The 15283-nt window shown below is 38.9% G+C and overlaps 1 protein-coding gene across 9 annotated transcripts in view; it reads left to right on the plus strand.

Moving 5' to 3' along the window:
- The window catches only part of ryr3 (ryanodine receptor 3), a 380840-nt gene that overhangs the window by 155608 nt on the left and 209949 nt on the right, over window positions 1-15283 (plus strand). For all 9 annotated transcript variants that reach the window (XM_063051027.1, XM_063051036.1, XM_063051064.1 and 6 more), the window contains 6 exons: window positions 2976-3190; window positions 4206-4275; window positions 6251-6411; window positions 9410-9575; window positions 10524-10610; window positions 13731-13957. In XM_063051027.1, the coding sequence (XP_062907097.1) occupies window positions 2976-3190; window positions 4206-4275; window positions 6251-6411; window positions 9410-9575; window positions 10524-10610; window positions 13731-13957 (926 nt within the window). The remainder of the gene's footprint in view (window positions 1-2975; window positions 3191-4205; window positions 4276-6250; window positions 6412-9409; window positions 9576-10523; window positions 10611-13730; window positions 13958-15283) is intronic.

Below are 15283 nucleotides of genomic sequence, written 5' to 3' on the forward strand. Positions count from 1 at the left end.
GGAGTTTGTAATGGCTCCTCCATGTTCTCATGGTCGAAGTGAGCCCAGAATGCATTTTGCTCATCTGGAAGTGAATCCCTGTAGTCGCCTATGTCTCTTGATTTAACTTTATAAGAAGAGGTGATGGTATTCAAGCCCTGCCACAGCTGGTGAGCATCCTTTGTTGATCCAGTTTTGCCACTTCACCGGTGATATGGCTTTCTGGAGATTGTACGTGGACCTCTTGTAACTGTTCTGGTCACTGGACCTGAATGCCTGTGATTTGGCCCTCACAGATTGGAGATCTCATGGTTCATCCGGGGCTTCTAATTGGGAAAGACCATGAATCATTTTGAAGGGACACAGTCATCCATAACAACCATGGTGTATTTATTCAGATCCACAGATGAAGCCTTGAACATGGCCCAGTCCACTATCTCGAAGCCATCCCTTAGCCGATTATCTGCCTCCTGTGACCACGTCTTTGTTGTCCTAACATCTGGAGCTTTGCTCTGTAGTATCTGCTTGTACGCAGGTAGAAGGACAGCCAAGAGATCTGATTTACTGAAATGTGGTCTGGGCATGGAACAATGGCATTCCTAATCTCAGTATAACAGTGGTCTAGTGTGTTCAGACCTCTGGTACTATAGGTTATATGCTAGTGGTACTTGGGCAGGGTTTTCTTCAAACAAGCCTGGTTGAAGTCCCCAACTAATATTTGAAATGTGTCCGGGTGAACTGTTTCTTGTTTGGAGACGGCATTATGCAGTATCTCAAGGGCTTGATTATAGTTGGCCTCTGGAGATATACAAACTGCAGTTGGATGATCGAGGAGAACTCCTTTGGGAAATAGAATGGCTGACATCTGGCCATTAGGTATTCAAGGTTGGAGGAATATGGATTCAACGAAATTGCCACAACAGAACACCACTGAGAGCTTATCACTAAACACAAACCTCCACCTTTTGCCTTTTCCAAATGAAGAGTTCAATGTATTCTGTAAACTGAGAAGCCCTCGGGTCTGACTGATGTGTCTGGTGTGCTAGGATAAAGCCATGTCTTGCTCAGACATAGAACACAACAATCTCTTATTTCTCTTTGATACAGCAATCTTGCCCTCAGGTCCTCAATTTTTGGCTCCAGCAACTGCACATTTGCTAACAAGATGCTGAGTACAGGGGGCTTCATCCCTTTGCTTTTCAGAGTCATCCCCTCCTGCCTCACTTCTGGACATTGAGATGAACTTTCATCCACCTAGTGGTGCCGTGCCTGCTTGGTTGATATCGAATTCTTCAGAAAATCGTGAAATCTGTTGATCATTATGTTGATTTAAAAGTACATTGCTTGAAGAAAAATTACATACTGCAGATTGCAGTGAGAGTAATCCAAAAGAGCTATATTTAGAAGTATTGTACATAGCCTGCAGAACGTCACTGTGGTTCACCACTGCCAGCTTCTTAAATCATCCATTTCCAGAATTTTAGTTCATCCTCCTCCCCCACCCACCCACCCACCCACAACCTTCCTCCTCATCTAGTCCTACCTATCACCTGCCAGCTTGTACTCCTTCCCCCCTTCCCTCCGCCCTCCATCTTATTCTGACCTGCCCAATTCCTTTCTAAACCTGAAAGGTCTCTACCAAAACATCGACTGTTTATTTCCCTCTATAGATGTTGTCTGACTTGCTGAGTTCCTTCAATATTTATGTGTGTTACCCAAGATTTTCAGCATCTACAGAATCTCTTCTGTTTATAATTTATATCAATGATCACATTCTGTGTTAGCGTTATAGCCATTATCTTTTAATTGTGAATATACTGACTATGCCCAGTGGATTCCGGTTAATTGGGACACATTGGGACCAGTACATTTTGGCCCAATTAAGCAGCTGCCCCAATTAGACAAAGTTTCATGGAAATAGTTTGAAAGATATAAAAATTACAAATTACAGCTCAACTGAGTAGCAAATTATGTTCTTAAATGAAATATAGAACAAATTAGAGCACTACCAATACTGTGGTGGTGGTTATCTGTCATATCAGATGATGGCAGTAAATCTGTGTGGGAACGGTTTAAAATGGAAAAGCCATTGCACTGGGACAGTTCCACTCTCTCAGCTTCAGTCGTCACACTGGGATCTTCCTTGGTTGCAGTGGATGACCATGACTACTTCAGTACCTCGTCATGCCTTTCACTCTCCATGGAGCATTGCAGAACCACCTTCCTGGCTGTTGGATCTCAGCATGGTATTTCATCTCCCCAATATGCCAGAGCCAACTTCGAAATACTACTACAGTACTTTAAAACTATCTACTAGTTCCAAATAGTTATCAATGGAGGAATTCATCCAGTGTATGCTGCTGTGTTCTTTTGATTGACTGTAAATTAGCAAAATAGGTGTTTTGATACAATGCTTTTGATGACTGCATCCTCCAAATCTTCATTTTCGATGTAATTTTCAAGATGATTGTCAATACCTCCAAATTCTTCATAATTTCCTCACATGTTGAAGTAGTGAAATATTTTCATTTTTAGACCCAGCAGTTTCTGGCATCTCCAAGACTGAATACTTGAAACCACTATGAGCAGGGCAGTTCTGAATTGTCTTCCTGCTTATTTGTTGCCAACTATCAGTGACAAAAATCACTGCTTTTTGAACACAAACACATGCAACTGACCACAGCATAGTATCTAATGGCTACATAAGTGCACATGACCGATGCTAGTTAGAAATTGTTCGACAACAGTCCCCTAACCCATTTAAGTGGCATAGTGTCCCAAATAAAGGAATCCCGGCTATTTTCTTGATCAGTTTTTGTTTTTTAAGAGTTGTCCCAAATAAGCAGCTGCCCCAATGAACTGATGGCCCAATTAACTGGAATTCAGTGCACTGTATTTTTATAAACTTCTGAAATGCTGAATACCAATAAAACTTGTGGAGCTTTACAAAGTGCGAAAAATAAATGTCCAACTAAAATTAGAATCTTATTTTCTAGGTAACAAGAATAGATGGAACTGTAGACAGTCCACCCTGTTTAAAAGTTACCCATAAAACGTTTGGCACTCAGAATTGCATAACTGAAATGACATACTACCGTTTGAGTATGCCTCTTGAGTTTTATTCAACGTTTAAACATGATAGTATTCCTCATACAACTGATGACAATGGACCTCATACTGCGGATACTTTGTTAGGAAAGACTAAATTAAGGTCAGTTTCCTTCATTTATTTGATTATGTTATTTGCTACATGAACAAGTAGGCTTTTGAGTGTATATAAAATGTGTATGCACAGATAATCACAATATAGAGCTTGATTGTCAGAGCTTTTAAAGGAAACTTAACTTGTAAAGAAAAGCATGTGTATTCATATTTCATCTTCAGCAGATTTCAAAATATCAACAGTCAGTGGACTACTTTTAACTCAGATAACCGAAGAGTCTATCAATTTTGCACACACAATAAAATTTCAAAACGCATGAATATATGATCAGATTAACTTCTTGAAAAAGAAATGTTGTCCAGATTCTTAGAAGGCACATTTATTCTTCTTTTATTAATCCTCCTTAACTTCTATTTAAGTCACTTGAGGAAATCTGCAGTGCATACTTTGCACACCAGCACTAAAATTGAATTTTATCTTAGTCTCCATTCATGCAAATCACCGTCAGGAAACACATTTCAAATTTCAGAAAATACACTTTAAAAATGCTATCCATGTTTTTGGACTTTCTGTAATGGGATTTGTGCCTGTCATTATCTGGCTTAGAAGCAAAATTCAAGCTGCTGAGTCAAGCTGGCAATCACAAATGACCAGTATTGCTCAGGATGCATTTACCTAGTTCTCAGTTTCACTGTAAAGGAATTCCTTAGAAATTAACGTTCAGACTTTCAAATGCATTTTAGAAGTTAAGGAGCTATTTTTGGGGAATTAAATCAATGGAAGTTTTAATCAAGAGTTTCAGTACACCCATGTTCTTAGATTAACAAATTTTCTGTTCTTTTTGTTTAGAATTATAATATTACCTCAATTTACTTAACATTGCTAATTTATTTATATTGAAGCACCAATTGTTGCATTTTCTTACAATTTTTTTTTAATTTATGCACAAATGATTAAGGTGTTCTTTTGAAATAGACACTTGTGCCTTTAATTCTCAGTGGGGAAAATTTTCTACTATTGAAGGACTACTCTCAATTAAAAATATTTACTTCTTTACACATAGGGGTGCAAGATTGAGCCGTGATGTATCTGGAGACAGAGCTGACCAAGAAATTATTAAAAAATCCTCAATGGTAATGTGCAATCAGCAATGACAAAACTCTGCTTATTCCCATACGTGATTAAAAGCCTCTTAACAAATGTTCAGATAGCGCTTACGGAGACATGAAGTATCTTATCTATGTATATATTATTACCTGTACTCAGGTCAAAATACGGTCCACTTTTTAATTTTAAGGTCCTGAGAAAGATATTTGGATCATGACTTTTTAAAAAGATAGACTTGCTTTTAGAATGAATCTTTTGTGACCTTGGCACTTCATAGAAAGGATGCAGCCTTTAAGCACTTTGTGCTGTTGACACTGTTGCCTTGAATGAAAGGCATTGCACACAACAGACATCCACAAAGAGAAATATGACACTAACCAAATCACCTGCTTCATGATGGTGAGGTGAGGGGCTGCAATACCTTTGTAGAAAACTGACATGGAATAATTTACATCACCTTGGAAGAAGATGGGGTCTCAGTTTATTCTCTTAAATAAAACAATAATGGCTCAATAATGTAGCTTAATTTCTGAGCCAAAGATTGGATGAAGTCACATGTGAATCAGAATCAGCTTTATTATCACGAGCATGTGACGTGAAATTTGTTAATTTGTTGACTAACTGGTGTTGAAAGAATACCCAAGCATCCAGTACGGGGATAGCCCATAAGACAATAAGATACAGGAGCAGAATTCTGCCATTCGGCTCATTGAGTCTGCTCTGCCTTTCTGATTTATTTCTCCCTCTTAACCCCATTCTCCAATCTTTTACACCCTTACCAATCAATAAATTATCAGCTTATGCTTTAAATATACCCAATGACTTGGCCTCCACAGACAAGTTTGTGGCAATAAATTCCCCCAGTTCACCATCCTCTGGCTAAAGAAATTACTCCTCATCTCTTTTGTAAAGAAGTGTTTTTTTTATACTGAGGCTGTGCCCTCTGGACCTAGACACTCCCATTACTGGAAACATCCTCTCCACATACATCCTATCCAGACTTTTCAATATTTGGTAGGTTTCAGTGAGATCCCCCTCATCCTTCTAACTCCAGTGAATATAGGCCAGAGTCATAAAATGCTCCTTATATTTTAACTCATACATCCCCAGGAGAATTCTTGCAAACCTCCTCTGGACCCTTTCCAATGGCAGCACATCCTTAGATTTGGGGCCTGAAACTGCTTACAATACTCTTAATGTGGTTTAATATTCTGGTCCTCTCAAATTAAAGCTAACATTGCATTTGCCATCTTTATTTCTGAGTCAATCTGGAAGTTAACCTTTAGGGAATCTTGCATAAAGACTCCTGTACCATACGTAAACTTGGCCATGTCATCCAAAATATTAACATAAACCTGAACAGTAGCAGACCCAACGCCGGCCCCTGAGGAACACCACTAGCCACTAGCTACCAACCAGAAAAGGCTCCCTTTATTCTCACTCTTTGCCTCCTGTCAGTTAGCAAACTTCTGACCATGCTAGTTAGTACCTATCCTGTCTTGTTTAGCAGTCCTATGTGTGGCACCTTGTCAAAGGCCTTCTTAAAAATCCAGGTAAACATTATCCACTGATTCTCCTTTGTCTATTCTGTTCGTCATTTTCTCGAGAAATTCCAGCAGATTTGTCAGTCAAGATCTCCCCTTAAAGCCCTATCCACAGCCCTGATTATGTGATTCTCCGGGATCCTGGACCCAGCATGGTTCAGGTGGAGACCGTGTTGTCAGAACAACTCTCTCTAGCTGTCAATGTCTTCCAAATTCAAACTATTTTGTTTTGATTAAGCATATGTATAAAAATTTTACAAACAATTCTATATTGAAAAAAATCTAGTGTTTTGCCATTGAGAATAATCACTTCATTGATAAAATCTGTAAGTAATTTTAGGCTATTGTAACCTCAGAAACAATGTTCACACATGCGGTATTACACAAAAAATGATTCTTACAATGACTGTTCTTTATAATCATAATAAGGTGTTGCTGTTATCTTTTTGCTGCACAGTATTATTATGCAGTGAGAATATTTGCAGGCCAAGATCCATCTTTGGTGTGGATTGGCTGGGTAACTCCTGACTACCATTACCACAGCAAGTCGTTTGACTTGAATAAACATCGGACTGTCACTGTTACTCTTGGAGATGAGAAAGGCAGAATTCATGAAAGGTATGCTCTATAGTTTGACAGCTTCATGCAATATATTATGATTATGTTCTTTAATGAAATAAATGATCTGTGATAACTTATAGCCTTATCTGCTGTATATGCTGGAAGGTAGAATCTTTAAAACAGAAAATATAAATCCTAAGAAACAGAAGATTTTTCTTTATACTTAAAAAGCAATGAAAGTGAATTGTACTGTGTTTAAGAAATATTAGATAGCATTGTTTTGGAGCTTTCAGCATCAAAATTGCCTTCCCTGGAGTGGCAATGTGACCGGTCCCCACCCATTTAAATTTGCTATTTTATTTGACCATGTATTCATCAATTTCTCTGGTCACTGACTGTCTGCTGAGGGAAATTCCCCTTTTTTTCTCTATTCCCTGTTGATCTCTTACAATTTTTATGCAACAATTTAACCACCCTTCAGCCAAAAATAAAAGCAATCTATCCCTTACCTGGACGTTCTTTCCTCATGGATACAGTTCTCTTCTCTCTGGTACAATCACATCATCAGTTGAGTAGAATTTTATGTAGGACTTCATCCTTGGTCAAACCTGTGCTTTACGTTCTGACATCAACCTTCCTGCTGCTGTATTCTGTTCCTCAGCTATTAAAATCAAGTTTCTTGTGTGTTTATAACCACTTTACTTCTTTGTTCTACAGCCTTCAGTGGTCTGTGCTGCTTGCCCTTTGTTCCTTCATTCAACAACATCCCAGAAGTTTGTGCATCTTGTCCAACATCAAATGGATTCACAGATTCAAAGAATAATCATGGAATAGTCAATTCAACCTGTCCATATGCACCAAGATGTCCATTTAAACTAAACCCATTTGTCTGCATTTGATCAATATCCATCCCCATCTAAACCTTGCCCATCCATCTACCTATCCCAGTGTCTTTTAAACATTGTAATTATATCTGCCTCTTCCACCTCCTCTGACAGCTCATTCCAAATATCCATACCTTCTTTCTGTGTGGAAAAACTTCCCCCTCAAATACCCATTCAGTCTTTCCCCTCACAGCTTAAACCTGTACTTTCTAGTTTTAGATTCTCCTTTCCTCAGAAAAGGATTATGACTTTCTACCCTAACTATGCCCTAATTTTAGAAACCTCTATAACGTCCTCAGCCTTCTTTGCTCCAAGGAAAACAGCCCCAGCCTGTTCAATGTCTCCATGTAACTCAAGCCCTCCACTCTAGGCAATACCATTGTGAATTGTTTTCTGCACCATTTCCGGCTTAATCCCATCCTTCCTATAATGCAATGACTAGAAGTGTGCGTGCTACTCTGAGTGCAGTCTGACCAAAGTTTTGTAGAACATGCCAACTCTTACTCAATGCCATAACCCATGAAGGCAAGCATAACAACCCTATGTTCATAACCCTATTTGTGTTACTATTTTGTTCAATCAGAATCTGTCACCTTGAAAATCTCCATTAGTCTGCATTCTTTCCTTAATTATCCATTTCCTTTGAATGTATTTGTAAAACAGCTTCAGGCTTTCCTTAATTTTACTTTGCCAATTTTATTTACACACTTTCTTTGCTACTGAAATGTACTTTTCCTTTGCTGAATCATTACTTGAATGTTTTTCTGCTTGTCAAATATTGTCTTTACAATTTCATTAGCTGTGAATAATAGGAGCAAGTACTTCCATTGTTTCCATCCCTTTCCAATATATCCCATTTGCTCCATTACTGGGACCTTCTCTTGAGCTAGGTATCATTTCTACTCATTTACCTACCTGGGAACAGATCATCAAGTGAAGCATAAAAGTTATCACTGTCATGCAAGTGAAGCCACAAACACTGAGTAACAATGTCACAATCTACATGGTATGTCCCTTAAAGCCATAGCAGCTCCCCAAACCTCAGGAAGCAATTGTGATAACTACACCAAAGAAATTCACCAAAACTGGAATGTTTTATTTACTTATTTGAGATACAATACAGAATATGCCCTTCTGGCCCAACCATCAACCTGACTTATACGCTGGATAATTTACAATGACTAGTTCACCGACTGGTAGGTCTTTGGACTGTGGGAGGAAACAAAAACTCCTGAAGAAAACCAAAGAAGCACCATGCGTTCCACAGGGAGGCTGTACAGACTCCTTACAGATGTCGTCAGAACTGAACTCTGAACATTACATAGCATTAACCAATGAGCTAACATCTGGTGACTGCAATTCCATATTGTGCAACATTAATAGTGAATAAGAATTGTAACAACCCATGAGCTATGTATGATGTATTCAAGGGTATTCATCTTTGAAATTCCAATGATTCCTGAGGCAAAAAAAATTAAAATAACTGAGAGATCATTCTTTTGTATCAACTTCATCCCAGCCTTTTCTACTGAAATACCTTCAGTGGAACTTTATTAGGTACGGGAGGTACCTAATAGGTGGCCACTTCGTGTATGTTCATGGTCTTCTGCTGCTGTAGCCCATCCACTTCAAGTTTTGATGTGTTGTACATTGAGAGATACTCTTCTGCACACCACTGTTGTAACACGTAGTTATTTGTGTTACTGTCGCCTTCCTGTCAGCTTGAACCGGTCTGGCCATTCTCCTCTGACCTCTCTCAATAACAAGGCATTTTTGCTCACAGAACTGCCCTTCTTCTCACACCATTCTCTGTAAACTCTATGGACTGGTGTGTGTGAAAATCCCAGGATATGAGCAGTTTCTGAGATGCTCAAACCAGCCCATCTGGCATCAACAATCTGTCCAGTCAAGTCACATTTCTTCCCCCATTTGGTCTGAACAGTGATTGACCATCTTGACCATGTCTGCATGCTTTTATGCATTGAGTTGCTGCCACAACTGATTAGATATTTGCATTAATGATTAGGTGCATCTAATAAAGTTTCCACTGAGTTTAATTGCATGAAAAGTGGCAGTTGCTTAGAGCTCTGTTACTTGACGTGCCTGCTTGCTGGATGATCTTTGTTTTGACTAAGTGCTAATTTTGCTTGGCTTGTTTGTTTCCTTTGCAGTGTCAAGCGCAGCAATTGTTATATGGTTTGGGGAGGAGATCTTCTCAGCAGCTCAAAGGGATCAAGCAGTAGCAGTGCTGACTTAGTAGTTGGTTGCTTGGTTGATCTCGCAAGCGGCTGGTTAACCTTCACAGCAAATGGAAAGGATCTTAGTATCCGTTACCAGGTAAATGACTTGTCCAATGCTGTTTTGGGTATGTTGGTTAGCTTACAAAGCTGCAAATGTGTACAGATCTCTATATTCTGCAAACTAAATATATCATACTTAAAGTTTTCTAAATGTATTTAGGCTTATTAAATTTAATCCCCATAGAAAAAATTATAGGTTGGCATTTAAGAGCAAGAAAGTTTTACTTTGCTCATTTGCATTTAAGCATATGAACATTCTGGCCACGTCAGCTTCATCTCTCTCTCCTAATAGGAGAGCCTGTTGAGAAGTAATGTCAATTTTAAATGCAATTTTAAAAATTGAAATGCACAATACTATATATATATATTCAGAAATACTGAACAGCTACAACACTCGAAGAGACCATGCAATCCACTGAGTCCCTGTGGTCCACATTACCTGTGGTCCTGCAGAGTATTCTCCTGCAATTCTATCCAATTCCCTTACAGAAGTTCAGTTTTTGCTCCCACTACTTAGGCAGAATGGGAGTATCAGGGCTGCATGGTTGGTGCTTGGTTCTGTTAAAATAACCTGTATCATAATAAAGGTTAAGAGGAAAGCCAAAGGTGTGAATGCCCATAATCACATTAATGCTGTCTATGAAGCACAAACCAGACGGTTGAAAAGCTGTTGCTAATTCTGTCCAAATTAATCCTGCTGTAACTCCTTGGTGCACTTCATCCAGTCAGTTTGAGGGTCTAATTATATTTCGATAGCCAGGCTGATTAACTATAATCAATCTGAAATGGAACTGGGCTGAGATTATCAAATTACTTTTCACTCCCTAAATTCCACAACTATTTGGTAAAAGACATTTGCTTACCCTGGGACAGATGAGATATCAGTCAAATGCCCTTGTTGTTTATTTTGAGGATTTCTTTTTGTAAGACCTGAGTGTTAAGAATTCCAAATAAAACTTTTAAATTGGATGTTTTTGTTTCCTAGGTTGAGCCAGGCACAAAGTTGTTTCCTGCTGTTTTCATGCAAGCCACAAGCCCAAATCTATTCCAGTTTGAACTTGGAAAATTGAAGGTGGGTGTTGTAATGTCAATTATTCTGCTTTATAAATAGGTTGTGAAAGATTGGCTGTTGCAATGCATATTGGAAGGAAAATCCTGAGAATGTTGGTATGGTAAAGTGACTGTTGGAACAATCACTGCCTTCAGCTCAGGGACAGTGCAGTGCCTACCCTTAAACTACAGAGCTCTGTACTGCTTCTCAATTCAACAGAGAAGTAATGTTGGGCCTACTTTTATTGAATGCATCCCGCTGGGTTTCAAAGGTTCAAAGTGCATTTCTTGTCAAGGTATGTATGCAGAATACCACTGGCTGAAGTGGTGTACAGTGAAAGTATACTTTGCCAGAGAGATATGCAAGTGCAAGTGCAGATTTGGCTGTATCGCCTTTCTTTGGCAAGTTCCAGTACATCTAACTTCGACAATGATTAAAAGCAGCTTCATTTTGGGCTTGGGAGGCATTTTACACAAATGCACCATCTGTTCCAAAGTGTTCTACAGTGAAACCCCCACCATAGGGCCAGGATGCTTTGTAATTTACCAGATACATACTGAGCACTTTTGTAAAGAGTCGCTATGTTCACCTTCTCCTGGGATACCGAGGAAGCCATGATGTCATGTTACAGATTCCCTGAGATGTTGGAAATCCCAAAGCATCAGGGGGCCCTAATAGCAGCCACACAGCTTCTGGAAGTTCTTGTGGCATAACTGCTTCTCTTCCCTTGCATCGTCTAACTCATCCAGTGGATCCTACTTAAAGACTTCGCTTCTATATATGTATTTGCACTTTTGCTTGCTCACAATGAAAGTGGCTTCTTCAGGCCAGCTAGTTAGCAACCATACATTGTAAAGAGAGGAACTTTTGTTGGAATGACAGATCCAAGAACTAACTCTAAAAGAGTCAAGCAACACACATAAAAAATGCTGGCGAACGCAGCAGGCCAGGCAGCATCTCTAGGAAGAGGTACAGTCGACGTTTCAGGCTGAGACCCTTTGTCAGGACTAACTGAAGGAAGAGCTAGTAAGAGACTTGAAAGTGGGAGGGGAAGGGGGAGATCCAAAATGATAGGAGAAGACAGGAGGGGGAGGGATGGAGCCAAGAGCTGGACAGTTGATTGGCAAAAGGGATATGAGAGGATCATGGGACAGGAGGCCTAGGGAGAAGGAAAGGGAGAGAGGAGCCCAGAGGATGGGCAAGGAGTATAGTGAGAGGGACAGAGGGAGAAAAAAAAGAGAGAGAAATAAATAAATACATACATACATACATAAATACATACATACATACATACATAAATAAGGGATGGGGTACGAAGGGGAGGTGGGGCATTAGCGGAATTTAGAGAAGACAAAATATGAGGTGTTGTTCCTCCAACCTGAGTGTGGCTTCATCTTGACAGTAGAGGAGGCCGTGGATAGACATATCAGAATGGGAATGGGACGTGGAATTAAAATCGTACATCTGAAAGAGTCATATGTGATAATGTTTCATGTCTTATCAAGCACACGAAGTAGTATTTCGTGTTTTGAGTTCACAGAATGCATGAATGACAACACAATTACATATCATGAAGATCCTTAAGTTTTGACTATCGATTACATGGTTATGTTCATACATTGATTTATTGTGAGAGGCCTATTCATACTTCAGTATCAGAGTCAATTCAGAGTCACTGACTTAAGTCATGACATTTGTCATTTTGGCAAAGTGTAAGCATAACAAGCTATTATAAATAAATAAATAATGCAGCAGAGGAATAGTGAGGGAGCATTCATGTACCATTCAGAAATCTGATAGCAGAGGGGAAGACATTGGTCCGAAAATGTAGAGTGGGTTTCAGGCCTGATGGGAGTAATGAGAAGATGGCATGTCTCTCAGATAGTGAGGGTCCTTCCTGATGGATGCTGCCTTCTTGGGGCACTGGGTTTTGAAAACGTGGTCAATGGTGGGGAAGCTCGTACCCATGATGGTGCTGGCTGAGTACACAGCCCTCTGAAGCCCCCTTATGATCCTGTGCATTGGCATCTCCATACCAGGCAGTGATGCAACCAGTCAGAATGCTCCCCACAGTATTTTCTAAATGCTTCCCACTATACTTTGTCACCAGATCGTTTGATGACGCTCTTGAGACAGGCAGTGGTTACTTGGTGAAATACTGTAAGTGCAGAACAAAGTCTGACCAAAGCCTGGTAAAAGTTTGGGTAATTCTGATTTATTTATGTGAGGTGGTCAAATTTATTTAAAATCCTGATGGTTCAGCATCTGGCTCACTTGTTAACCTAAAACATGCAATTGGAGATTTCCAAATTTTAGGAATACCAACTCTTCAACACGTGCCCAATTATCTGACAGCTGGAGCTGGAAGGTGTTTATTTGTTCAGTGTCAGACTACTGTTAAACTGATAATCCAGCATCCGACAGAAAGAGATTTCCAGTATCTGGCTCACTCATTCGTCCAGATTGTGAACAGAGGGTCTAAGTGTGTGAACTGGGTGTGCTGCTGGAGTGCAGCCAGAATTCAGGTCTGAACTGTGAGCTTGCTGTGCATCCTGAATCTGAGTTTGCAGTCTGGAATATCAGAATTCAGGTATGTCGATCGGTTTGCAGCCAGAGCCAGGGTCCAGAGTACATGTATATTTCCTGCTCTCTTTAAACTTACTGGGCTCACTGGAAAATTATTAGACTCTTGTTTAACATATTATAACTGGAATAGGATCAAATAGTTTGAAACCTCTCCTAATCCATCCCCAGCCAAGTCCCAAAGATGTTTTAGTATCAGAATTTTACTGTTTTATGAATCTTGCTAGTCCAAGTGAATCATATGCTGAGGTCCTTTTGGTGACTTAAAAATGTCTTGATTAGGAGAGAGACAAACACACTATTAACTTAAAAGCTGCGTGACCATGGTGTTTAAGAGACTTTTATAATTAGCACAAGAACTTCAGCTTAGAAATATACCAATTGTAATTAACATGTAAACATTTTAAATGTTGGAAGGTTTATTTAGAAATGTTCTGTTTCTGGGGCTAGTTCATTCTCCTACTTTTTACTTATGAAATGAAAATTAAATAATGGTGGCAGTTTAATTCCATTCGTATTGCTGTACATTAACAAAACCATTAATATCTTTTGCTAAAGAATGCAATGCCTCTGTCTGCGGCTATATTTAAAAGTGAAGAGAAGAATCCCATTCCACAGTGCCCTCCTCGACTTGACATACAGATGATCACTCCTGTTCTGTGGAGCAGAATGCCCATTGATTTTCTCACTGTGGAGACAGCAAGGATTAGTGATCACCATGGTTGGGTTGTGCAGTGTCTTCAACCGTTGCAGATGATGGTATTGCATATTCCAGAGGAGAATCGGTAGGTATACTTTAAACTGTTAAAGTCCCATCATACGTGCAGTGCAAATCACAGCTTATTTACATTAACCATTTGTTAGTACCTTGGGAAAGAAGTGCAAAATATTCTATTTGAATACTATTAAGCATTCTTACATACAGCTCAATTCCTACTGATTCAAAGATACCTTCTTTAAACAGCTACATCCGTTCAACATTCATTTTGCAATAGAAACAAGACAGCACAAATATAACCCAACACACACAAAATGCTGGTGGAATGCAGCAGGCCAGGCAGCGTCTATAGGAAGAAGTACAGTCGATGTCTCGGGTTGAGCCTGGCCTGCTGCATTCCACCAGCATTTTGTGTGTGTTGCTTGAATTTCCAGCATCTGCAGATTTTCTCGTGTTTGCACAAATATAATCCATTCACTTAATCTCTCTAATCTAATCTCTCTGAAATTCATCAGCTGATTGAAACTGCCCAAAGATCCTATTTTTTTTACTGTCCCATATTTGTTCACAATTAACTGTTTATCTTGGCTATTCACACTATTAACAGCAATCAGAGGCAGTCGGTAATCAATTTGATACACTTTTAATATGATATCAGGAGGTCCACGGCTGCAACATCTTGGTTTGTTCAGATCAATAAGGGAGTTATTTCTTAAAGTGGGCAAGTAGTTCTGTAGGGAGGGACTTCTGGATCTTTGTGCTGTGCACAATGGTTTTGACAGTGTTCACCAGCATCTTCTTTAAACCAAGATGAGAGCTGTAATAGTGTTTTCAGTTTGCTGCATCTTAACGTCCAATTGGATGCAATTTTTCAAAAATGCCACCTTTAAGTATATTTTGCTAAAAACACAATACATTTAACGCTGCACTCACTGATAAATTGAGAAATAGTTAAATATCCAAAGGTATTTCATGAAAAGGGTTTTAGATTTGGTCAATAATTATAAGATGTTTATAAAAACATCTTATAATTAAAAACATTTTATAAAGTGCAATTGAATTAAAAACATTTTATAAAGTGCAATTGAGCTGTGATTAGAAATGACTATTTTCAGAATTTGACATATAACATAACTGATTTATTTGTGGTCACAGTCTTATTTGCTAGTTACAGACAATGAATTGATAAGAGATGTTCATTGAATTGATTAAATAATATAGTTACTAATTTGAAGCATTCAAATGAGCTGTTTTGCAAGGAAATTCTTCTATTTTAATTGTTGAATATTTGGGTAATTTTCACATTTCATTACCTTTGTGCACTAGACGTCAAAGTGAAAATTAGTAAACTTTACAAAATTAAACTTTACTAAACATTGCATTGTTTAAATTC

Source organism: Mobula hypostoma, chromosome 1, assembly GCF_963921235.1.
Source record: "Mobula hypostoma chromosome 1, sMobHyp1.1, whole genome shotgun sequence".
Taxonomy (NCBI): domain Eukaryota; kingdom Metazoa; phylum Chordata; class Chondrichthyes; order Myliobatiformes; family Myliobatidae; genus Mobula; species Mobula hypostoma.